This window comes from Zootoca vivipara, chromosome 11 (genome assembly GCF_965207765.1).
Source record: "Zootoca vivipara chromosome 11, rZooViv2.hap1.1, whole genome shotgun sequence".
In the NCBI taxonomy this organism is placed as follows: Eukaryota; Metazoa; Chordata; class Lepidosauria; order Squamata; family Lacertidae; genus Zootoca; species Zootoca vivipara.
Genome location: NC_142594.1, coordinates 51,704,532 through 51,730,743, shown reverse-complemented (window position 1 = coordinate 51,730,743; position 26,212 = coordinate 51,704,532). Strand labels below are relative to the sequence as shown.

The 26,212-nt window shown below is 46.4% G+C and overlaps 1 protein-coding gene and 1 long non-coding RNA gene across 2 annotated transcripts in view; one reads left to right on the top strand and one right to left on the bottom strand.

The window, feature by feature from the left end:
* The window catches only part of AQP1 (aquaporin 1 (Colton blood group)), a 32,101-nt gene extending 28,475 nt beyond the window's left edge, over window positions 1-3,626 (bottom strand). Inside the window, exon 1 of the mRNA XM_035130066.3 lies at window positions 3,161-3,626. Within this exon, the coding sequence (XP_034985957.1) occupies window positions 3,161-3,550 (390 nt within the window). The 5' untranslated portion in view covers window positions 3,551-3,626. The remainder of the gene's footprint in view (window positions 1-3,160) is intronic.
* Window positions 3,627-3,922: 296 nt separating this feature from the next.
* On the top strand, window positions 3,923-21,674 carry LOC148684315 (uncharacterized). The gene is made up of 3 exons (XR_015946361.1): window positions 3,923-4,274; window positions 7,196-7,512; window positions 20,869-21,674. It is a non-coding gene; the product is annotated as an uncharacterized LOC148684315 (long non-coding RNA).
* Window positions 21,675-26,212: the final 4,538 nt, after the last annotated feature.

Sequence of the window (26,212 nt, the reverse complement as noted above, 5' to 3'; positions counted from 1 at the left end):
AATTTCCGTGAGTGCTTTGGTTTTGTTTTGAAATAAGAACAAAGCAATATAGAAAAGTGGTAAACCAAACTCAAGACTAGAAAAAAATGAATGGAACTGACATTAATATTATGATTGTCATCATTGTCATTTGCATTTATATCCCACCTTTCTCTCTAACGAGCCCAGGGGGGTGTACATACTTAGTTGTAGTCCATTGACATCCCCTTGCCTTGCTGTATGCCTCCTGCAATTGGCAGACTCCTTCTGCACACCCTATGCCCCCCCCAATTTCCGACAGCCCTCACTCGAAACCTATGAGCCCGTCTGCAGTAGCCGCGGAGAAGGAGGGGGCTTGCTTAAGGCAGAGTAAATGTTTAAAAGGTCTGAAGCAGTACTGCTCCGCTGGTGCACTGGGCAAAAACCAGCTGGTGGGAGGGAGGTGGCTGGGGCGATCAGACGCTGCAATTTTTGGGAGAGCTCTCTAAGGCTCCAAAGGACATGGTTAAGTGGAGTTGCGTGATATCCTCTGTAGGTTTCCCTCTCTCTCTTTTAACACACAACATTCCAAGGCAAGCTGCAGCTTAGTGAAAGGTGGCTGAGTGACTAGGGAGAGGGTCTTTAACCCCCCTTGTCCTTTTTCAGCTCAAGATTCCCCCCTCCCCCAGCTGCTTTTTCGCCCTCAGTGGAGATGCAGAGAACATGCTATGACTCTGTGCCTCTGGAAAAAGCAGCTTGGGGACATGGGGGGATCCCCCCCCTCTCACCTGCCATCCAGTGGTGGTTGAATGCTGCCTTCCACCCCACGCCTCCCACAAGTATTTATTGGAGCTCTTAACTCTCTGGATTTCCAGTCCTAGAATAGTCTCCCCCCCCCCCAGCCTGCTGCACTGAGATCGACATTGAACTACATCTCCCATGGTCCTTGTCCATTGACCATGGGAGTTGTGGTCCAATATCGATCTGAGTGTGTCCATTGACCATGCTGGCCAGGGGTGTCCGGCAACAGTGGAGGATGCCAAATTGGAGGTGACGGTCATCGAATCCAGGGTGGATATAGGAACCTGTGACCCTACAGATATTGTTGGACTGTAACTTCCACCAGTCCCGGCCAGCATGGTCAACGGTCAGGGATGATGGGAGTTGTAGTCTGGCAATGTCTAGAGGGTGTCAGTTTCCCTGTTCTAGGAGATGAGCCCTATCTACTTCCAGAGATGGGTCAGCTCTCAAGAGACAACTGTAGCAGTCATCCCTTCTTACCATGCGCAAGGGGTAGAGCGTGACCAGTCAGATTGCCTGCAACAAATGCCAGTGTTCCTGTTGTTCTCCTTCAGTCAGCAAAGAGCAGGAGATACCTGGGCTCAGTGCTCAAATCCCTCTGCAGGTGTGGAGTACAGGTATTATGTAGGACTGTACCCCAGGACCAAGCCCACCTCTCCCTCCAATCCTGATCACCTGTTTTGAGTGCCAACAAAACTGGAGCCAAACCAGCGAGAAGGCAGAGGTAGCAGCAGGTTCAGAGGAACCTCAAGGTTTGCAAAAGGGCAGGTGATATTTTAAAGAATAAAATGAATACATGGAAAGAGGCCGACTCTCCCCCCACAACAAAAGCAAGGTTAATGAAGATTCGACATGCTCAGGGATCACCAGAAGTCAAGAACTGCTGAGTTGGAAAAGAACGACGGCAAGCCAAGAAGGTAGAGTGAATTGGCTTTAGCCCCTAACAATGGAAAGGGGTTAAGGATATACTGCAACTTTCTGTTGCAGCCCCCACTTGTGGAAACTTGGCAGCATAGGACCAGAGGAACCAGCTGCTGTTGTTACTGTTCTGGGTAAGGAAAAGGGTACCTCTGGCAAAAATTCTCCCTTCAGTGCCACTCTTAAAGATACAGCAGGTTGACACTGGGCAGCCCTACAATGGCTTTGGCGACTCTGAATACCTCCAGCGTAGTAAACAACCAGAGAAGAGGATAAGAAATACACAGTTGCTGATGATTACAAGATATGCATGTGGAGGACTGAAGCAACGGTTAGGGTTGAATCCTTAGCTCTCCCGGAGTTAGCGCATTTCGCCAGTAAATCCATTCAGTCAAAGCCCACGCGAAGCAACGCCTAAGGGGTTTTAGCCAGACTGAAACGAGCGGGGTGTCCCCCAGTTCCTGTGCTTTTGAGAAAAGCAGCTGACAGGCAGAAAATCAACGGGTGTGGTTTTTCCCTGGAATGAAATGCTGAGGTGGGGAATTGGTTACCACCAGCTGAATTTCTACCTGCCAGGAAGCTATTTGCAAGAAATCCTGAACACCTGTAATAAGAAAGAAAGAAAGAAAGAAAGAAAGAAAGAAAGAAAGAAAGAAAGAAAGAAAGAAAGAAAGAAAGAAAGAAAGAAAGAAAGAATCTTAATGGGATTCTCAACTTTCTTCTGGCAGGGCTCTTTGGCCATTCACAGCTGCGTGTGTGGAAATTCCCACCTAGTGTGACCAGCCATAGAACTGCCAAGTTTGGAACTTTCCTGTAAAAGAGAGACTTTTTCAGCTGCCCCTCCCCGTATGCCTGCCTTCTGCAAAACCCATTCACCTTCCTTTGCATCTAGCCAGAACGCACGGCACCTGCCGAACCCCTTCCTGTTGCAGAGTGGGTAGAAGCGAAAGGGCCCTGCTGGACCAATGAAAATAAAAGCTGGCCGCCTTCCGGCACATTGCCACCTTGCGACTCCAACATCCCTGGAAAGAGAGCCAGTGACCTCCACACCCTTTTAACAAGTGGCTCTGGAAATCAGTGGCCAGACAACTGGCCTTTCGAGGCTATTGGTTTTCTTGAAGGTTTTTTTTTTCCCCTGCCGGTTTTTAAAATTGATTTTCCATCACTGTGACCAAATTAATACAAATTTTATGCAATTTTAAATGCCTACTTCCCACCCACCCCCAGTTGTTCGTTCTATTTTCCTCCTTCCTTTGCTGTTCCCAATACATTAACATTTCCAACTTTCATTTCAAAATGCCCTCCCTTCTCTCTACACATCACCTGTTCAGTTATCAGTTTCTGCTATGACTTTATAACCTGCCCCCAAGGCAGTTGACTAGAGCAAATCTTCTTTTGTGGTTTTCTGAAGCCTTAACACGCAGACAGGCACAGGCACAGAGGAAGGGGAGCAGAGGGGGAACCCCGGGGTGTGTCATCTTACCGCATTGAGCCCCAGCGAGTTGTTCGGCAGTCCGGACGTGATCCCGGAAAGGATGGCTGTGGCCACCACAGCACCCAAGCACTGGGCGATAATGTACATGATGGCTCTCAAGATGCTGATCTGGCAGCTGAGCAGGAGGCCCAGGGTCACGGCCGGGTTCAGGTGAGCGCCGCTGATGTGCCCCACGCTCTGGGCCATGGTGGCAATAGAGATCCCGAAAGCCAGAGAGACTTTCACGTTGTCTTGGACCCGCGTCATGGTCTCATTGGCGCTGACAGGGAAATTGAAGCCCAGCGCCGCGCCGATGCTGATGAAGATGAAGAGGCTCATGGCAAAGAACTCGGCCACCACCGCCCTCCAGAACTTCTTCTTCTTGAATTCGCTGGCCATCTCTGCCCTGTTCCCTCTTGCTCGCTCGCTCGCTCCCTTGCCTTCTCGCTCGCCCTCTTGGCAGGCTCCCTTGCTGGAGAGAGAGGAGTCTGAAGGAGGAAGAGAGCGCTCCAGTTATTTATAGGGCTTTGGGTGGTCTGTAGGAGGGAAAGGGGTGTTGTACAAAGGGAGGAAAGGAACATTGACAATTGATGCTGCCTCTTGTACGGAAGCAAGGCACCACTAGTTGCCTGCCAATTTGTTTTTTCCCCCCTCCCTCCTTCCTCCACCAGCTTCCCCCGCCCAGGCAACTTCTCTGCCTTCCTTCGCAAACTCCGCTGTGCTCTTGTTCCCAAGTGCTTTTTAAAGGCATTCACGCTGCAAGAGCCGTCCGGAGGGCTTGTCTGCAGAGCTGCTAAGATCTTCCCTCCGCTCTCCAGATAGCAAGGGAGGCAGGAAACAGACCTGAGCGAAAGCTCTTACCAGGCTTCTGAATCTCTCTCCCCCTCCATCCCTCTTTCTCTCCCTTTCTCTCTGAATTAACTGAGTCTCTTTACATGCTCGGCGGCTATTTATTCTCCCCCCTGGTGAACAAGGAGGGACAGCAAATGAAAACCTAAAAAAAAGGGAGTGGAACAGTCCATTTCAAATTTTCCACCTGTTATCAACCATAAGGGTTGTCGGAGTCCATTGTGCTCTATGGGGACTGAGGTCTTTCTAAGATTTGGGTTACGCAATTTCCAAGGTAAGTGGTTTTACTTATACTAAAGAGCTGCAAACAACATGAGAGGACCAGCTTGGTTTGTTCTGAACTAGCTTCCGATCCCAACTAGCTTGTTTCAACTAGCTTCCGATCCCAACTAAGGATGGAACCCTCTGCAAATTTTGGTCCCCTCCGTTTCTCTCTTTCCCAGCCTTAAATTCAGTTCTCCACATTTCTGCACCAAGTTTGGATATGTTGTTGCTGTTGTTGTTTGTTGCATGTATATATCCCACCTGTTTCTCCAAGGAGCTCGAGGTGGCATTCATGGCTCTCCCCTGCCTCATTTAATCCCCACAACAACCCTTTAAGGTAGGTTAGTGACTGACCGAAGGTCACCCAATGAGTTTTATGGTTGAGTCCTGGTCTCCCAGATAAACACACACACATCTCAAACTCCTCATGAAAATTCACCACCATTTTTGTGTTCATTTCTCCTAATCAATACATGTTTCCATGCAATAATGAGTGACATAGTTTTTTTTTTTTTGGCAGCATTTCCCCCTAATATACATTTATGGTACATTGTTTTCACAACTCTGTTTGCTTTTCAAGCACACTTTCCCTTAATAAAATAAATACGACTTAGAGAATACACCAACTGTCTAATTTTTTATTTATTTTTGGCAACCATTCTTTGGAGAGAAAACTGCATTGCAAAATTCAGTCAAGTATGAATTCTGATGGATAGTGTTCTTTCTCACATTGTTTTACGATGTACAAATTGGATAGAATTGCCTTTGGATGAGAACTGAATTGTATTTTTCCTCATGCCACACTATGTATGAAACTTCCTATGAAGCTATGCTAGCTTTAGCCAAACCCTTTCCTTCAAATTCCTCACATAGCTGGAGCAGAACCCTCTGTGATCATCTCAAAAAAATAACTTAAGGAGAAAAGTTGATGATGACAACTCTAACACAAGGTCTTACATGTATATGTATGTTTCTGAGCACAATTCAAAGTGTTGGTGCTGACCTTTAAAGCCCTAAACGGCCTCGGCCCAGTATACCTGAAGGAGCGTCTCCACCCCCATCATTCACCCCCAACACTGAGGTCCAGCTCCGAGGGCCTTCTGGCAGTTCCCTTGCTGCGAGAAGTGAGGTTACAGGGAACCAGGCAGAGGGCCTTCTCGGTAGTGGCGCCTGCCCTGTGGAACGCCCTCCCATCAGATGTCAAGGAAAGAAACAACTACCTGACTTTTAGAAGACATCTGAAGGCAGCCCTGTATAGGGAAGTTTTTAATGTTTGGTGTTTTATCATGTTAGCATTCCATTGGGAGCCGCCCAGAGTGTCTGGGAAACCCAGCCAGATGGCTGGGGTATAAATAATAACAATATTATTCATTGAACTCGGTGAAGCTTATTTTGGAGTAGACACATGCGGCATTGCACCATCAGGCTCCCAGGCACTGACGAAACCCATGTCTAATTCCACTTCTCAAAGCTGATGCACCATTGCTATTTATTGGTCTTGAATGGGGGGATTAAGAGGCCTGCATTGAGGTTTTCTGGGCATTTCCTAGCAAAGATATATAGATTTCACACACACACACATGGCAACACCCTGTGAATCTTAAAAGGTCTCCTCAGAAAGTGTCCTCCCAACTTTCATTGAAGTTTCTGCTCAGGCAGCATTCACTGACCATACAGGTTGGGTTGGATGAGATGAGAGAACATTGGGTTGCTTATTTATTTCATAGATGGAGAAGAGTTGAAATGGACCTCCCCCAATTTAAATGCCAGCTGATGGAGGAGATCAAGCAGTGGTCAAGCAAGCCGATCTGGTGCCTGGGGCAGAGCACGTGCCCTGCACCCAGGGGCGAGACCAGCTGGCCGCAGAGGCAGGGTGAGCCAGGGCAGGATTCTCTGTGGGACCTCTGAGGAGTCTGCCTGCCTCCTCCCACTCAGCCGCCCTACAGATGAGGGGGAGGCAGTGGGCGGACCGTTTGGGGCAACGTGGAGCCTGTGGGCGCCCAAGCCACCATGTCACTCCCAGGAGAGACGCGTGGCTCGGGCACACTGCAGGCCCCGCAGTGAGTGCCGCCCAGCATTTTGTCACCCCCCCTCAGTGGTGACACCCGGGGCGACCAGCCCCCACCGCACCCCCTTCCTCTGCACCTGGCTACGAGATCCCCAATTTAAAAAGTACTTATCCGTGCAGCGTTTAGTCAAACTATGGGACTCACTGCTGGGGGAGGCAATGGTGAACACCAGCTTTGATGGCTTTAAAAGAGTTACAAGAAAGGAGATTCCGACTAAAGATCAGGAAGAAGTTTCTGACACAAAGAGCTGTCAGTCAGTGGAATAGACTCCCTCGGGAGATGGTGAGCTCTCTTTCATAGGAGCTTTTCCAGCAGAGGTTGGGTGGCCATCTGTCATGGATCCTTGAGATTCCTGCATTGCAGGGGGTTGAACAAGACGATCCAATTCTGCAAGTCTATGATTTTACAGTCGTACTTTGGATCCTGAACGCCTTGGCTCCCGAACAAATAGGCTCCCGGTCGAACGAAAACCGGAAGTGCGTGTTCCGGTTTTTGAACCTTCTTTTGGAAGCCGACCATCCGAAGGGGCTTCCAATTGGCTGCAGGAGCTTCCTGAAGCCAATCAGAAGCTGTGCCTTGGTTTCCGAAGCTTTCGGAAGTTGAACGGACTTCCGAAACTGATTCTGTTTGGGTTCCAAAGTACGACTGTTTGATTTCACCCTCAAACCTGGGGCCTACACACTGACTGCATTTATCTGTGCCATGATATATTAACTGCTCCAGGGAATTTAGAAGGAAGTGGGACATGGCGTGTTGAACAGCATCACTCAAGGCAGGAGGTATGGTGTGTGCTTCAGAGTAAGGTGATAAGGAAGCATCAACTTACTCGCACCACTTCAAGCCTTTCTCTTTTTTTTTTCAGTCTCACCAAGCTGGTGCCATGGCCAGAGAAGTGGCCTGGATTGAAGTTGGCTCAGCTATACTCAACAGAATGAATGAAGTGCTATGTAAACATCTCTCTTTGACACTCATGTTAAAGAGACAGAGACCTAGCTGCATACAGTGGTACCTCGACTTACGAAGACGATCCGTTCCGTGGCCGTCTTCGTAAGTCAAGGTTTTCTGATGTTGAAGCACCGCTTGTGCGCATGCGCTGACCGCACGCACGGCAGAAAGACTTCCGGGGTTGTCAACTTCGGAAGTCGAAACCTTTGGAAGCCGAAGCGTTCGGATGTCGAGGTATGACAGTAGTTCATTATTTTATAAAAAGGGGAAACCCTAGCCCATTCCATCTTGTGTGAGGAGGAAACCTCCAAGAAACAGCATGATAAGATCTCAGCAGATCCTAAAACAGCACGAACCAACCTGGGACTAACAAGCATTGATCCCAGCCAAAAGCGCCCTGCTGTGATTGCAAGATCTCACACTGCTCCTGTACTTCTTTACACAGCACATAGTTGAACTGTGGGACTCACTTCCACAGGACGCACCGATGGCCACCAACCTAGAGGGCTTTAAAAGAGGATTGGACAAAATCGCAGAGGAGAGGGCTATCTATGGCTGTTGGCCATGGTGGTTGTTATGTACTGAGCTGAATCCTAGAACAATAGGATTCAGCTGTGGTTATGCTCTGCCCCAACAGATGGAGGCAGTAAATGATTCTGAAAAGCAGTTGCTGGAAACCACAGAAGGACAGAGGGCTTTTGTGCTCAAATCCTGATTGCTGGTTTCCCACAGGCATCTGCTTGGCCACTGTGAGAACAGGATGCCGGACTAGACAGTGCAGACATCCAGACTATATTGCCATACAGTTATTTTGGATCAAGTCCTTCCTAATACAAGAAAAGCAACTGCAACAAAACACCAGATATAGCAAGAACCTAAGAACGGGGGGGGGGGCTGCTGGATCAGGCCAAATGGCCTATCTAGTCCCGCATCCTGTTCTCACAGAGGCCGGCCAGATCCCTGTGGGAAACCAGCAAGGAGACCATGAGCACAAGAGCCCTCTCTCCTTCCATGTTTCCATCAACTGGCATTCGGAAGCATTGCTGCTTCCAAATTTGGAGTGAGTCACTCTTAATGGCCATGGAGATTTGACCCAACCCATCTGCTTTCCATTCGGGTCTTCATCTGTGAACGATAGGAAACACCCTTAGGTTGAGCCTGACCAACTGGCCCCACTAGCTCAATACTGTCTACACCAGCGGTTGGCAACCTAAGGTCCATGGGCCGGAAGCGGCCCACGGATGCCGTTTAACCGGTCCATGAGCCGCCCCCAAACCGAGCGATTTCCGGTGTCTGGGCATGCGCAGAAGCAATTTCCTGCATCGCGCTGCACCGGTCCGGAGGATCTCCGTGGGAGTGATCCAGCCCATGCCCAGTAAGCCTTGCCAACCCCTGGTCTACACTGACTGGCAGCGGCTCTCCAGAGTTTCAGACATGGAGTCTCTCCCAGCCCTCTCCCAGGAGATGTTGGGAATCGAACCTGGAACCTTCGGCGTGCAAGATAGAGGCTCTACCGCTGAGCCACGACCCTTTCTCCTGAGCGGTGTGGAGAGGTGAAAGCTATACCACATCAATTCAGGATGCAGGCCAGTTCCACAGCCCTGTCAGCTTTTTCTCCCCTCCTCCTGTTTGTGTTTTTCAGGGAGTCTCTTCCCGATTAAACAAAGCCCTTCTTTGTATTTGATGACCTTTCTGTTTCCTCTGTCAGTCCCTAGAACAGCTGTTCTCCCCATTTTTCTTCCTCTCCAGCTCCTTCCTCCATAGAAATTGTTCCCTGCCACCCCACTCCCTGTTCTTTCTTCTCTGTCGCTGCCACACCCCATCGCCGTAACCCTTTCCCCTCCTGATTTAGGCATTTCCCCCATTTCCAAGCCTTCCCCTTTAATATTGGGGGTCTGGTTCTGGAGTGGATCGATCCCCCGCTATCCTAGAGGCCCACAAGGGAGGGACTCTTCCAACCCCCCTCCTTTACCTCCCCAGATGCAGTGGCAACATGAAGGTCCCGTGTTGTGGCAGCACCTCTGGTGGACCATAAGCACACCTATGGACACAGCAGTGACTAGAGATGCTGGAGCCATGGGAAAAGGAAGTTCCTATGGTTCCCAAAGTACAGTGGTACCTCTGGTTAAGAACTTAATTCATTCTCGAGGTCGGTTCTTAACCTGAAACTGTTCTTAACCTGAAGCACCACTTTAGCTAATGGGGCCTCCCGCTGCCGCTGCACCGCTGGAGCACGATTTCTGTTTTCATCCTGAAGCAAAGTTCTTAACCTGAGGTACCACTATACCATAGCTGCCAAGTACCCCGTTTTTCCCGGGAAACCGCCATTTTTTCATACCGTTTCCCGGTGGTCCCCAGTATCTCTTCGTCTCCCATTATTCTCCCTTATATTTTCCTGCCGGCGGCCATTTTTTTCCTGATTTGCCCATCTATGGGCACTGAAAATGGCCGGCTTCGAAAGTCGCGTCTACGCACTTCCGGACATGCGTAGACGCGACTTTTGAAGCCGACACCGGCCATTTTTGGTGCCCATAGATGGGCAAAGTGACACCGGAAGTTGCGTCTACAAAACTTCCCGTGTCACGCGGCTGCCGGTCCCGGATTCTGCAGTCCGGGACTTAGCAGGTATGCACTAAACACTGTTGTCCAGGGATACCGAGAAGCATGAGAAATGATCCCCAGATTCCCTGCATGTTGACATCAACTCTCACAGCTTCATCTCCTTTGCTTGAGTCTATGTTTCTGTCTGCCTGAATTGGATTTCATTCAACAGGCATTGCGTGTTGAGGTCCCCTCAAATAAATTCACACATCACACAGAATTTTTGTTGAAGGTTTGTGGCATAATTCTGGCCACAACTTTATTAAAATACAAAATATGAGTGGTTGCTTAGGCCTTGGTTACGACTAGCTGTCCCCGCCCAGGGTCAGAAATGACATCTGCATGCCTGCGAAAGTCAGTAAGGGAAAACACTTTGGGGAGAGAACGGAGCTGGGCACCAGACCCTCTCCTCTCCCCTAATGCTCCCAGGGGCTCTTGCATGGCCCTAGCCCCTTGGCGGGGGTACGGACAAAAGCATGGCGAGCCCCTGGATTCCTTCAATGGAATACCCTTGCAGCAGCAGCATCGGAGGGGCAAGCACAGCCACTCCATACCCCTCCACCAACCAATTTTTTAACCAATGCCTAACCGCCAACCTTACAAGTTGTTGACGATTTGCTACGCAGTAGGCAAAAACCAAATGGCACCAGCCAATCAGCCAAATGGACAAAATCCCTACCAGGCCCCTGCCCCAAAAGCAGACGACCCCATGACAGGCATAGCAAGGTCAAACGCAAACAGCCCTAAAAATAGGGAGGGAGGGTGGGTGATCCGATGCGCGCAGCGAAAAGAGGAATATATAACTTTTAAGCTTTCAATCAACTATTGGCAACATCAACATCTCCCCAACAACCAGAGGAGCCCAATCACATCCGTGGCCATCCAAACTAACCCGCCCAGCAACAGAGGGGTGTCTTGCTAGCCCCCACCGTAACACGTGCTCTCCATGAAGGAGGACACGCTTTGTACCATGGCATGTATACACAAGGGGCAAATGTCGATTAGATGGTAGGATGGCCCCTCTGGTGCAAAGGAAAATTGGTTTGGCTGGCCTTCGGGGTGCTTTGCACCTGGATTTGGGGGGATGGGGTGCCACATTCGTTCACCTGTTTGTAAATCATGGCAGCTGCTTTCCACTGCCTTTGGGGTGTCAATGGTGATCATGTGACTTGCCCTGCCCTCTTGCTGCTGGTCAGCTGATATACCTTGCTGGCAAACCCCAGCCGCAACCTGCAACCTCAGTGTCCAGGAAACGTCAGCATTTTTAATGGAGATTACAGGACATAGTGCGCTAGGCATGGTTCAGAAAAAGATCTGGGTTCTAATCCCCACACAGCTGTAGAAGGAAAAGCCAAAGATTGAGTGAAAGTTTTAGGTCTGAAATGTGACCTAGAAGAAAAAAAATGCTTGATTCCTGCTTGAATTTGAGGTTGCAGTTATGGGAGAAGCAAGACCTTTTTGGGGGTGTTGACGCCTCCATTGTAGGCTCAGGTTATATATATGGGTAAATAACCATGTGTCATAAGGACACCACAATCTCCACTGTCTCTCATTTCCAAAAAGAAGCATGGGTATATGCCTGGACCCCTGGAATTTCACATCGCTCAGAGACTGGGGTGGCGTTCAACCACACCGAGCTGACTAGCAGTGCCAAAAAGTAGAGAGAGCTGGGCGGGGGACTGGGCTGACTTGACTCAATTTACAAATTAAGTTTCCTAGGATGCCAAAGCTGAGATTTCTTTTAAGAACAACCCCCCCAACCCCAACCCCCCAAAAAACAGCATGGAAAATGTTTCCCTTTTGACATACTGTACTATGATCCAAGCAATTTGACTGCCACGACTCTTTTGCAAAACATTTTGAAGGAGGGGTTTTCTTTTCCTACTTTTTGAAATGCTGACATCTACTTTCTCAACAGAGTGGATCTAAGCAGAAACAAAAGCAAGCTCTTGGAACACAAAATCCATTCAAATTCAGCTGGCTTCGGGGTTTTAAAAATAATAGATGCATATCCTGTTTAGCTTCCATACTGTCTGCTTTTTAAAAAAAAAAAAAAAAAGCACATAAGATGCAGCTGGATCCAGTGGCGTAGGAAGCCGCTCGGGCACCCGGAGCGGCAAACACGACGCGCATCCGGGGGCAGGGCGTCGCTACGTAGCGCGCATGTGCAGTGTCGCTATGTACGATGCATGCGTCACTATGTACAACGTATGCATCGCTACGTACGACGCATGTGTCGCTACATAGCAACACTGTGCATGCACGCTACGTAGCGGGGTGCTGCTGCCGCTGCTCGTACTGCCCCCCAAAAGACGGATCTAGGAGTGGGCCGCCCCCTCTGCTCCCCCCTTGCTACGCCCCTAGCTGGATCCACATTCCAGTTCAGCAGAAGAAACTTTTAAGGATGGGGTGTTGTTGTTCAGGGGAAGACTTCGACTCACAGTTAATCTGCCTTTGGACTACTCGGGAACAAAAAGAAGCAACAGGTGCTTTGTCTGCTAAGGCAAAGGTCCTCAGCATTTATGAGACCAAGATTTTAAACAGATTTTTACCCTATGCATTCGATGCATAGCATTTGCGATGACATTAGCACATAGCCCACGGTCCCAGTTTCATAAAACACAAATAGGTATGGAAGGCAGCTGAGATGGGTGTTAAAGGTAAAGGTACCCCTGACCATTAGGTCCAGTCGCGGAAGAGTCTGGGGTTGCGCGCTCATCTCATTCTATAGGCCGAGGGAGCCAGCGTTTGTCCGCAGACAGCTTCCAGGTGATGTGGCCAGCATGAGTAAGCCGTTTCTGGCGAACCAGAGCAGTACACGGAAACGCCATTTACCTTCCCGCCGGAGCGGTACCTATTTATCTACTTGCACTTTGACATGCTTTGGAACTGCTAGGTGGGCAGGAGAAGGGACCGAGCAATGGGAGCTCACCCCGTCATGGGGATTCAAACTGCTGACCTTCTGTTCAGCAAGCCCTAGGCTCTGTGGTTTAGACCACAGCACCATCCGTGTCCCCTGAGATGGGTGTTAGGGTGCCAATAAAGAGGAATGCGCCTTTGGGGAGGAAGTCAAGCTTTTGGGAGGTTGCAGCGCCTGCTGTGGATGTAGAGACCGATACGGGAGGGACATGTTTTGTTGCAGCCGGGGCAGGTGAAGGCATCCAGTTGGGCTACTGCAGATGCACCATGGCGTTTCTTCTCTGTGGGCTCCTCCCAGCGGAGGACTGAAAATCATTCCCTTCCTGACACTCTGCCAGGCAATGCCAGCAATACTGAGCTAGATAGACTAATGGCCTAACTCAGTGGCCCATGAACTAGCAGGTGTTGATCCCCACTTAAAAGCACAAAAGATGAGACTTCTGAAAGTTACTGCTAGTAGGCGACATGAGCTGAACTCTGGGGATGTGTGTTTTTGACAGAAGAAGAACCTTCTAATCAGCCACACAAACAAATATCTGGATGAATTTGTGCCCTACAAGCTCACGCTCCACCCGTCCCCAGAATTGATCTATTGATTCCAGCTTTGTGCACCTGACAAAGTAGGTTGTGGCTTCCAAAAGTCTCTGTGCTAAGAGTAACAGACCTTAGTCTCTCAAATGAGCAGCCAGAAACATCATGGCCAGACACTGGAGAGACCTGTCAGGAGTAATCATGGGCCAGTGGTACCAAATAGTCTGGGAAACAGCCTTAAAGTGGTACCTTGGTTTACAAACACAATTGGTTCCAGAAGTCTGTACTTAACCTGAAGCGTACTTAAGCTGAAGCGAACTTTCCCATTGAAAGTAATGGAAAGTGGATTAATCTGTTCCAGACAGGTCCGCGGAGTACTCAACCTGAAGCATACTTAACTCAAGGTATGAGTGTAATTGGTTCCAGAAGTCCATACTTAACCTGAAGCGTACTTAACCTGAAGTGAACTTTCCCATTGAAAGTAATGGAAAGTGGATTAATCCGTTCCAGACAGGTCTGCGGAGTACTTAAACTGAAAATACCCAAACCGAGGCGTACTTAAACAGAGGTATGACTGTATTAGAAAAATAACCAATAAACTGAAACTGACATGGGGACATAGAAGACATAGAAGACCATGATATGGCTCCCTTTTATCACATCCACAGCCCAACAAGATAACGACAAGAATCCACAAACAGCATCCAAATCAATATGGCTAACCAGATTCAAAAACACCCACCCGCCCCACTCACACATGAAAACAAAGTTCACCACAGCCAATCCCAAACAAGCAACCACACCCTAGGCCAACCCAACCTCTCTCACAACCAAAGGAACACAAGCGAATAGCAAAGAGAACCTGCACAAGCGATGCTGACATAAAACCCCACAATACATTAAGTAAAGTAGAAACATCGCCACCCGACCCCACCCCCACTCACCATTCCCCCCCTCCACCTCTTTCTCCCTTTTCTTCCTACTGTAACACGAATGTCTCAACAAATGAAACTGATCTGCGGAAAATGTAACTTGAAAAAAGAGACCTTGCACATACTTTTGCAAACCAAGAAATCTTTAATTAAAAATTACGTTTTAAAAAAATACCTTCCTGACCACCTGCCCCTGGCCCCCGACCATGTTTCTGTGGCTTGCCAGGTGTAAGATGGCCATGGGATCATGCAGTGCAAATATATTGGCTGGAATACCAGATTGGCTCCATACCAACATTGGGGCTGCCTCACCCCCCTCCCCACTCTCACCCTCTCTATAAGCCATGGCTCATTTTTGTGATCATTATTTGGTTGGAAAACTGGGTCACAAAATTTGGAGAAGTGATTTTTTAATTTTTCCATAGAGTAACTGTCTTCTGATCTGCATATTCTTTCAGGAACTTTGAATTTGGTAAAGGTAAAGGGACCCCTGACCATTAGGTGCAGTCATGGATGATTCTGGGGTTGTGGCACTCATCTCACATTATTGGCCGAGGGAGCCGGCGTACAGCTTCCAGGTCATGTGGCCAGCATGACTAAGCTGCTTCTGGGGAAACCAGAGCAGCGCACGGAAACACTGTTTACCTTCCCTCCGGAGTGGTACCTATTTATCTCCTTGCACTTTGTGCTTTCAAACTGCTAGGTTGGCAGGAGCAGGGACCGAGCAACAGGAGCTCACCCTGTCGTGGGGATTCAAACCGCTGACCTTCTGGTTGGCAAGCCCTAGGCTCAGTGGTTTAACCCACAGCGCCACCTGCATCCCTATTTGAATCCGGTAGGTGTCCCTTAAAATGCAAACCAGAACAGGGACAGGAAGGGAAATGGAGCAAAGGGAAATTGGAATAATGAATGAGGACGTTTCTGGTCAACAAGAACAGTGGATATTTGGTTGTGGGTCCTTCTTCTGCTCTTACAACTTAAGAAAACAAAACAACCCACATCCCATAATAGGCTTCCACAAGCTGCTTGTAACAGCTCAGGAATCAAACCCACCACAACAGCATTTCCCTGAATTCAGATGGGCAACACTGAGAGTGAATTTAACCCAAAATGAAAACCACTGCATTATTGATAATTTCAGATCTCAGTGAATGTTTTCTGGTGATTTCTGTTGCTCTTGCAAATTCCTCAAGCTCTTCTCCACCTTCAGTGAACCAAAAGGTTCACTTCAGAAGTCTCTCAGCCCCCCTCACCTCACAGAGTGTTTGTTGTGGGAGAGGAAGGGAAAGGAGAAAGTTAGCCACTTTGAGACTCCTTCCGGTAGTGATAAAGCAGGATATCAAATCCAAACTCTTCCTTCTTCTTCTAAGCAAGATGGGAGTAAAATTGGATGCAGTTCACATTTAAAGGTGAACCCACCTGATTTACCCTTTCTGAAGCAATGCATGAACCGAAAGATAGCTGACCTTCAAAACCAGCGCTTTCCCAAATTTGTCAATCCAGTCATTGAACCAAATAATGTACACAAAACTGCACGCACTGGGGTTAAACATGCAAATGAATGCATCTGACAAGGTTTTGGTGAAAAATGCTCTGCAACAATATGTATGTTAGGCAAAATTGCATAAAAACATAGGTATATTAGAAGTTTGCACTAACATGCTGGTGGATTTTCGAGAGGACATTTTAAAGAAGCAAAGTGATGTGGAGAGGGGAATTTAAGCTTAGAAAAGGGAGGACCCAACGTTGGCATATTTGCCCATCCCTTACTCCTGGTGCCCTGCAGCTTTAAGAATGACCTAAAAAGGAATCAAGGCCGTTCAGGCGACACGAACGGAAACCTGAAAATTCTTTCCTATATGTCTCACTTGGGATGGTTCACACACACACACAACCACATTCCAAAGGCTGGGTTTCCTACAGCCAGTTTTGGAATGGCCTTTGTTTGTGTTGAAGTCAGTCACAAAGTCCTTGGTCATCTTCAGAGGTAAAAGGGTCAGGCCCCCTTTTTTATAACTGTTTTTTTAATATATAAAAAATTACAATGTCCATGTACAAGGGATTACTACACTAAAAACCTGTGGTCTAAACCACTGGACCTCTTGGGCTTGCTGATCAGAAGCTTGGCGGTTCAAATCCCCGCAACGGGGTGAGCTGCCGTTGCTCTGTCCCAGCTCCTGCCAACATAGCAGTTTGAAAGCACGCCAGTGCAAGTAGATAAATAGGTACCGCTGCGGTGGGAAGGTAAACGGCGTTTCCGTGCGCTCTGGTTTCCGTCACGGTGTTCCATTGCACCAGAAGTAGTTTAGTCCTGCTGGCCACATGACCCGCAAAGCTGTCTGTGGACAAACGCCGGCTCCCTTGGCCTGAAAGCGAGATGAGCGCCGCAACCCCATAGTCGCCTTTGACTGGACTTAACCGTCCAGGAGTCCTTTATCTTTTACCTTTACTACTGCAAAATCACTGAGAGCAATAATGTCGACTAATGTCACCTAAGACTGCCATTTTGAAAGTGTTGAATCCTGCCAAATCTTATTGCTGCAACTCAAATAACTTAAATAAATGCATATTCCTATCCCTATCGCCTGTATCTCATCTTGGTCTATACATTCCTTGGGGTAAACACCTATCCTCTTGTACTTTACAAAGTACTTACATTGCAGGGAATTTAATTAGATGACCCTTGCGGTCCCTTCCGACTCTATGATTCTACGAGATGCTTCTATATCAGTTCATCATCAGCATCATTTCCATAAGCCTATGTCTTAATTGTTTGGCGAGAGGGTTCCACCTTTTCCCGTTTGTAACTTGCACATCTCACAGGCTATTCCTCCCGGAAGACCATTGCACTCCCTTGCCTTCACTGGCCCAGCCCACATTTGCTGCAGTGACGATCCACGCAATTTGGTCCCCGAGGCCACAGTGCTACTTTGGACTTGGGCAAGTCATGGATGCTTGCCCAATAAAATCCCCACAGCTGATTGGATTTCAAGACTGACTGGGCAAATGAAGGCAAGGACAGTGAAGGCGAGGGGGGGGGAACCCACATACGTCTCTGATGTTCCTTCTTGGCACCATGTTCTCAAGTAATGTGGTTGCTTTGCACAGCTTGTTTATAAGCACACATTGACACAATGAACAGGCCACTCCTGGTGCCTTTACATTGACTGTCAGCTGAATCAGCATGCATTTTTCCACTAGTGTAGGTGACCCCCAATTAGCTGTGGAGACTTCCTTACACATTTCAATCTTCTCCCCATCTCCACTGACCTGACCTTTCTCTCTTTCCCTTCATCTCCTTCATCTCTTGGGATCCCTCTTTACTGTAATCCAGTTACGCATTCCTGAAGTTATAGACACAGGCTGTGCAATATTGCTTCCACTGTCTCCACTAATGAGAAACTGATGACACCAGCAAAGGCTCTTACCAGAGCACTAGTCCATGAAATATGGGACTGGTACAGTTAACTGACTCCTGCCAAAAAAAGCAACATTGGCCAGTGGGAGAGCTCCACAGCAGTGTTCCATCTTCCATGTTGACTCACCAGATATTTTTAGATTACAACTCCCATCATTCCTAAGTGTTGGCCATACTGATTGGGGCTGGTGGGAGTTGGAGCTGAAAAACATCTAGACCAGGGTCCGACAACAACTGGGTCCCCAGGTGTTGTCGGACTACAACTCTTAGCCAATGGTCTGTGATGATAGGAGCTGTGATTCAACAACATCCAAGGTTGAACAACTTTTCCCATTCCACCTTGCATTAATCACATGCAGCGCTGTTGCTGTTCCCCTGCAGTTTCTCTTCTGCCAAAAACTGCCGTATTTTTCGCTTCATAAGACGCACCTGACCAAAAGACGCACCTAATTTTTAGAGGAGGAAAGGGGGAAAGCCCTGGTTGTTGTTGTTGTTGTTTGGATCAGCTCACAGTTCTGCAGCTTTTTTGCAAAGGGGGAAAGCTCCATTTTCTTTTGAGCATCAGCTCAAAGTTGTGCAGCTTTTTTTGCAAATGGGAAAAGGCCCATTTTTTGGGGGGGGGTATCAGCTCACAGTTTGCTGTGGTTTTTTTTTGTTGTTGTTTTTTTTGCAAAGGGGAAAAGCTCCATTTTTTGAGCACCAGCTCAAAGTTGTGCAGCTTCTTTTGCAAAGGGGGAAAGCCCTGTTGTTGTTTTTTAGCAAAGTGGGAAAGCTCCATTTTTGAGGATCAGCTCAAAGTTGTTGAGCTTACCTTGCAAAAGGGGGAAAATCCTGTTTTTATGGTAGTTCAACTCACAGTTCTTCAGCTTCTTTAGGAAAGGAAAGGAAAGGGAGCCATTTCTACAGTTTCCAGACAGATAATCTAATCAGCCAGTTACATGTCGCTGGGGAAACACAACAACGGAGGCCTGGGCAAGGGGGTGGGCCGGGAAGGGATCTAGCGTCTCTTATCTCCCTCCCCGATCTCTTGCAATCAGCTGCTGAGTGGGTTCTCTTTCCCTCTTGTTAGCCTTTAGCTCTTTCTAAAAATTAAAAAAAAAAGCACGATCTGCTTTTCTCCCCGGGCAATTCGGCTCCAGGAACCATGTATTCGCTCCATAAGACACACAGACATTTCCTCTTACTTTTTAGGAGGAAAAAAGTGTGTCTTAGGGAGCGGAAAATATGGTATGCCATTTGTCTCACCATCCATGGTGGCAAAATTAAGTAACTCGAGTAAAGTATGTAATTGATTGTGCAAATTACATAGTCATTCTGTTATTCTACCACATTCATTTCAGTGCAAAAGAAACACGATGCAAATTTGTTGGGGTTGGGGACAATCAATTATGAATTATTTCCCTGTCAAAGCCCTGGCTGACCTCTGGAATATCCAAATGGCTAGGTTTGTTGACACCATCATTTTTTATTGAGGACAAGGCCAGAACACTGGCAATTTCAAGTCCCATTTCCATTCTTTCTGGACTTTTCTGACATCCCTGTTGTAGGAGAAAGACAGAGGGAGGTGATTTGCTTTCTTGCTGACAAGGGGAATCAAAATGATTTTGTTAAAAGAAGAAAGACGAGGTACCCAGTGGCTTTCTTGGAATGCTTGACCATATCTGACAACAGTCAAATAATAGGCAGTCGATTGTCAATAGCTGAGTGGTCAATTAACTGGTGTGCCCAGCCTACTTTGATGTGTTGCCAGTTCCTGAGATCCGGAGCCTTGAGAGGCACATGCAACCCGAGGTTAAATGGCCTTTTTTGAACACACAAAGCAATCCGCTCTAACTCCATAATTGATGTCCCTCTGCATATAATGGGAAGATTGTCCGCGGGAAATTGCAATGAAATGATCTCACTGTCTTCTGAAAGGCAAGACGCTTAAGAGGATTGAGGGGCCTTGCGTTAACTCCAACAGAGACTTCGGACCAGGCGTGCACTGGAGAGAAGTTGAATGCCCCAGGGGGATATTATCTCAGGAAGGGCTTCTTTTTAAATTAAATGCTGGTATACGAAATGGCCAACGAGACCACTCCCCAAGCTGATGCCCTGCAGGTGTTTTGTGCTGGCTGGGATTGCAGGCCAAAACATCTGCAGTCTTCAGGAAGAATGATTTAACAGAGAGTCATGGTGGACTCACCCTGGCATCTCCAAATTTTGGGTCTGCTGCATTCACTCACCATCATGTGTTGCGGGGGGGTTGGACTAGATAAGCCTTGGGGTCCCTTCCCACTCTACAATTCTATGGTTCTGGGAATACAGTGGTACCTCAGTTTAAGGACACAATTGGTTCTGGAAGTCTGTACTTAACCTGAAGCGTACTTAACCTGAAGCAAACTTTCCCATTGAAAGTAATGGAAAGTGGATTAATCCGTTCCAGACGGGTCCGCGGAGTACTCAACCTGAAGCGTACTTAATCCGAAGTATGAGTGTAATTGGTTCTGGAAGTCCGTACTTAACCTGAAGCGTACTTAACCTGAAGTGAACTTAACCTGAAGTGAACTTTCCCATTGAAAGTAATGTAAAGTGGATTAATTCATTCCAGATGGGTCCGTGGAGTACTTAAACTGAAAGTACTCAAACCAAAGCTTACTTAAAACCGAGGTATGACTGTAGTAACTTTCTTTTCGTTGCTTTCCGTGATTTTACCTCATATTCCTCTTGGAACACTTGGCCATATTTGAGCACAGTCCAACTTGAGCACAGTCAAGCAGCAATAGCTGACCAGTCAATTAATTGGTGTGCCAAGCCTACTTTGATGCCTTAAAACAGGTAGTGGAGCCACAACTAAGAAGGCCCTGCAGAGAGACAGTTCAGCCAGTGCCTGCGCCGGCTTCAATACCAGAGGAGGCCAATAAAAGTAGTAAAGATGGGGGTAATAACCAGAAGCTTATGTTGTTTATTCGTGGGAATGCTATATCAGGTGCGCCAATTATTAACAGTCAGTCCCTCTTGGCAGTGAACTCTGAGAACTGTGGCTCCGGGAGGGGAACAGTGGCTGCCTGACAACTCTCGAACTACATTTCCCAGGATTCTCTGGGGTGGTGAGCCACGGCTATTTAAAGATGTCTGGTTCATGCTCAGGGCGATATAATTTCCATTAATCTCTGAAGTTCCATTCATGTTCTCTCTGCATCATTGCAGGCACCCGTGGGACCCACAGTTTGGCCAAACTTGCATCGGCAGCACTTCTACAGCCAATGACCTCAGTTCCCCGTCTCTTTGGCAGAAACGCAGAGGGTTTTTCTTTTTCCACTAGGAGAAAATGTTATTGAACAGTTTATCCAGCGTGTTTGGAGCACATATGCTTTCAATCAATAATAAGGCGTGGAAGGGGAGACTTTCCGCAACACTCCCAGTCTATATGACTTCCTCTGGAGAATCCTGGGAACTGTAGTTTGTCAAGTGTGCTGAGAATTTTCATGAGACCCCAAGCCTTTCAGAGCTACAGTTCCCAGACTCCCATGGCACAATGGAGAGAAATGTGAATATTGTGGGTTATTGGAAAGGGTTCCACCAAGATTGGAATGGCAGGATAAATTACTAGAATATGCAGAAATGGCACAATTGACTAATCGGTTGAGAGGTAATACAAAACAATCATTTATTTAAAAATGGGACATGTTTAAGATATATTTACAAAAATATAACAGCGGTGTGACATCTATGGCTGCATCTGAGTGACCCCCTGTGTAAAATAATAACAAAGAAATAAGGAAACTTGGCACGATATGTTGTAAGAATGTATTAGGAAATATGAATAGATGAAGGTAATAATTATAATATATACACTCAATATTAGAAATGTTAACTGGGTTGGGAGTTGATGGGACGCTTTAGTAAGAATGTTTATCTGTATATTTACATAATATTATTTACATAAGATCGTTTTGGGTTTATATAAGTTTGTTTTTGTTATTTATGAAACTCAATAAAGCATTGAATTGATATATATAAAAGCCCAGAAAGCTTTTACCTCTTTACATGTCCACCACATGTGGTAAAAAGTACCCTCCTTTTCCTTAAATTTCCAACAATCATTTCCGTTCTATACATTTTAGCCAATTTAACTGGTGTTAAATACCACCTATACATCATTTTCATAACATTTTCTATAAGCTTACTGCATGCAGTTAACTCAATACCTTCCTTCCATAACCTCTTCCATTCTTCTAACTGTATATTATAACCAAAGTCTTTCTGGTCTCGGGTTTTGAAATGAAGGGGAATAAACAAAGAAGAGGAAGAGGAAGAGGAGAAGGAGGAGGAGTTTGGATTTGATATCCCGCTTTATCACTACCCGAAGGAGTCTCAAAGCGGCTAACATTCTCCTTTCCCTTCCTCCCCCACAACAAACACTCTGTGAGGTGAGTGGGGCTGAAAGACTTCAGAGAAGTGTGACTAGCCCAAGGTCACCCAGCAGCTGCATGTGGAGGAGTGGGGACGCTACTGCTCTTAACCACTACACCTCACTGGCTCTAAGGAGCCATGCCACTGAAAGTAGGGAATTATTTCAGAACTAGATAGTACCTGAGGAGGACAAATGACATACTGTAATCTGGCAACTAATGCACATTTAGCTTGTACAAATTCAGTGTTATACACCTGGCAAAAAAATACTTCAAAAGTTTGCAGAAAGCAGTCTTGCATCTGGGAAGAAGACTTTGGCACCCCCAACCACCACTGCACCCTTTGTGTTTTGACTACTGTATTTGTGATTTTAGCTTCAGGCGCGATCCTCAGAACATAACCCCGATGTAAATTGAAACAAAAAATAAAAAAAATTCCTTCCAGTAGCACCTTAGGGACCAACTAAGTTTATCATTGGTATGAGCTTTCGTATGCATGCACACTTCTTCAGATACAATGCAAATTGTGAGCTTGCTGTATCATGTGGATAGCATCAGTATACACTTCAGCCACTAGGTGTCAAAAGTTAGTAAAGTTCTTGCCTAGCTCCCTGATTGGTGTGAATCCTCTGAGCCTTCGCTGACATCAGTATGCCTCAAAAAGCATATTGTAGAGCTACGGAAAGTTCAGGAAAGGGCAACCGAAATTATCAAGGGGAAGGAAGCAAGGGAGAGCTAAGCCAGCAGAGTGTGTGTTTTTGTGTGTAATTTTTATTTCTGTTTTACAATTCTGTTTTACTTCTGTTTTACTTCTGTTTTACAATTTAGAATACTCATTTAAACATCCCTAAAATATCAATGACTTCCCTTCTTCTCTTTCCATGGTTCATTCTGCATATCATAAATCCCTGCATATTTTACACAAACAAAACCATTCAGTATTCCCTTATTACATCCATCAAAACTTATTTACACTGTTGAATTTATCTTAATGCTGCCAACGTTTTCAAGTGTACACAATTTCCCCCATATATTCAATCAACATTTTCCAATTTTCTCAACGTATGTTCTTCTCGTTCTCTTATTCTATAATCTATATGTTAAGTCCACGAGCTGCCCATATTCCATCAACTTAAGTTGCCATTCTTCTTTAGTTGGGACCTCGTTCTTTTCCCATTTTTTGGCTAACAAAACACAAGCTGAAGTAGAGGCATACATAAATAACCTTTTTTGACACCTGGAAATTTCCATTTGAATTATCCCCAACAAAAATGACTTTGGGGTTTTGTGTTTTTTTTTTTGGTGGGGGGAGTACTTTTGAACATTTTTTTCAATTCGTTATGAATCATTTCCCAATATTCTTTCCCCCTTTTACAGGCCCACCACATATGAAAGAACATTCCCTCAACCTCATTGCATCTCCAGCCCCTCGCCGATTCAGTCTTATACATCTTAGCAAGCCACCAGAGCTAACAGGGGCTGCAAGCATTGGCTGGCTTCATGGTTTTTCTCACATTGTGATTTTTGCATAGCACACAAACATCATGATTCGCAATTTACTGCTAGCAGTGCCGGATTTACATATAAGCTAAACAAGCTATAGCTTAGGGCCCCACCCTCTTGGGGGCCCAAAAAATTTTAAAGGGAAAAGCACTGGGTATACATTTCCAAAATATAAGATAAAAAACAAATAAAATTAAACCTACATACAGCAACAGTGTTTTTGTGTTGTGTAGGCTCCTATGATGTAAGTCATGGGCCCCGCCTGCTAGCCTGCTCCCTAAAATATCACTGGTTTGCTCATTTCTATATATATAGGGTGCCTACATTCTGCATGGACGGGTTGCATGGCCACATGGGAAAATGGCTTGAGATACCTATTAGGTCCATAAATTACCATATAGCATATATTCAACACACAAAAACAGTGACATTTCGTTGTTGACAAGGGACAGCTGGACATATAAAGGACCCCACTACCTTCAGTAGCTTAGGGCCTCATCAAACCTAAATTCAGCCCTCGTCATCTGAATCACAGCTAATGAATCCTTGATGTTTGACCACCCAATCCCTCTTTAAAAACCTCCAAGGAAGGAGAATTGACCACCTTCCGCTGTCAAACAGCTCGTACAAAGGGAAATTTCTTCCTAATACTTGGGCAAATGTTGATGATGGATTGGGGGTGGTGAGGATTTTCCTAATTAAAATAAAACCTACCTACAGCAATGTTGTGTTGTGTTGTGTTGTGTTGGCTCCTATGATGTAAGTCATGGGCCCCGCCTGCTAGCCCGCTCCCTACAATATCACTGGTTTGCTCCTTTCTATACATAGGGTGCCTACATTCTGCATAGACTGGTTGCATGGCAACATGGGCAAATGGCTTTAGATACCCATTAGGTCCATAAATGACCATATAGCATATATTCAACACAAAAAACAGCGACAATTTGTTGTTGACAAAGGACAGCTGGACCTATAAAGGTCCCCGTTACCTTCAGTAGCTTAGGGCCTCATCAAACCTAAAACTGGCCCTGAATGCCAGGTCAAAAATTATGAAACCTATATCACGATATGAACTTCAAACCGGTTTTGGACGATATATTGATATATTGACCAGTCCTAGTTCCAATATTCTGCCTCGTTGGATGTTGGCAGATCACCTGAGGGTCCTCCACTGGGTTGCATTTGTTCCGCTGGTTGCAACTTGCTGACCCCCTTATATCATGGGCTACCCTTCCAAAGGCAGCTTTTCAGAATTAACTGTGCAATTCTCCCCACTCACTAGGGATGACTGCCTCCCATCAGATTCTCAAGTGATGCACAGATAAAAGTGTTCCCTCCTCCCACCCAAAAAAAGGGAAAACCCTCAAGACGTGTGTTCATTGTGTGGCTCAAGATGTACCATTTTCCTCCCGTGCTTAAGGAAGGAAATCAAATCCTCGTCATAAAAGAGTGGAAGGATTGGAGAAGATCCAGAGAAAATGTAATGTGTGTCTTTTGGGTCCCGTTCAATGGGCAAGGTTCTGATTAACGATCAGAAGGAACGCAGTGCATTTAGGGAGAAATCTGTCAAAATGGATAATCCTGTTGGTTAAAATTAAAATGTGGCTGTCGGTTTCAATGTGGCAGAATACTTCATTGTTTGAATGGCTGTTTCTGTCACCAAGACGAGCCCGGAAAGATCTGATCAAGCGGATTCTGTCTTGGGGAGTCACCAAGCAGGGCAAAAAGAAAAAAGAAAAAGTCCCGACTTTTTTAGTCACCCGTCAAGGCATTACAGTACCACTTGGCAAATAAGAATCCCCCAACTATTCTTAACCATGAATTATATAGATGTCTAAAACTTGGTGAACTCAGAATTCCCACTCTTTGCTAAAAGCAGAATGAAATAACTGCCTGCTAATAAACTGCACACTCAGAGTTCCCTGCTGATTTTCCATTACCATTGGCTGGATGAATCTTGGAGAGAGGCCTCAAAAGGTTGTGAAGGATGTAGAAGGCAGATAGGAAGAAGAGGCAGTATTTCTCTAGAAAAAGAGGTGCCAGAACACCTCTCTCACTCTCTTAGAATCGCAATGGTGCCCACCTGAGAGATGCCAGAACCGAAGAAAAAGCCCAGGGAAGAGGTATAAATTTTGGTGGAGCTCTGCAGTTAGGAATGGGATTCGTACAGTGGGACCTCGCAAGACGAATGCCCTGCAAGACGAATTTTTCGCAAGACGAATGCACCTTGTGATCTGATGGTGACTCGCAAGATGAATTCGTTTTGCGAAAAATTCATCTTGCGAATCGCGGTTTCCCATAGGAATGCATTTAAATTTAATTAATGCGTTCCTATAGGCAAAAAAAGAGAAATTTCAATGCATTCCTATGGGAAACCACTATTCGCAAGATGAATTTTTCACAAAACGAATTGACTCGCGGAACGAATTAAATTTGCCTTGCGAGGCACCACTGTATATTGAACGTTATATCAGAATGAGGTTGGGGTGAGAGGCTTGCTTTGTTCCCTTCCGTCCCCTGTTCCTTTGGCTTACTCTTTTGCTCAGCATCCCACAATTCCTGAATTCCTCGGATAAGTTCTGAAATGCATTCTGGAATGGGAGCAGGCAGAGTTTGCCTGTGTTTCTGTCTCCTTT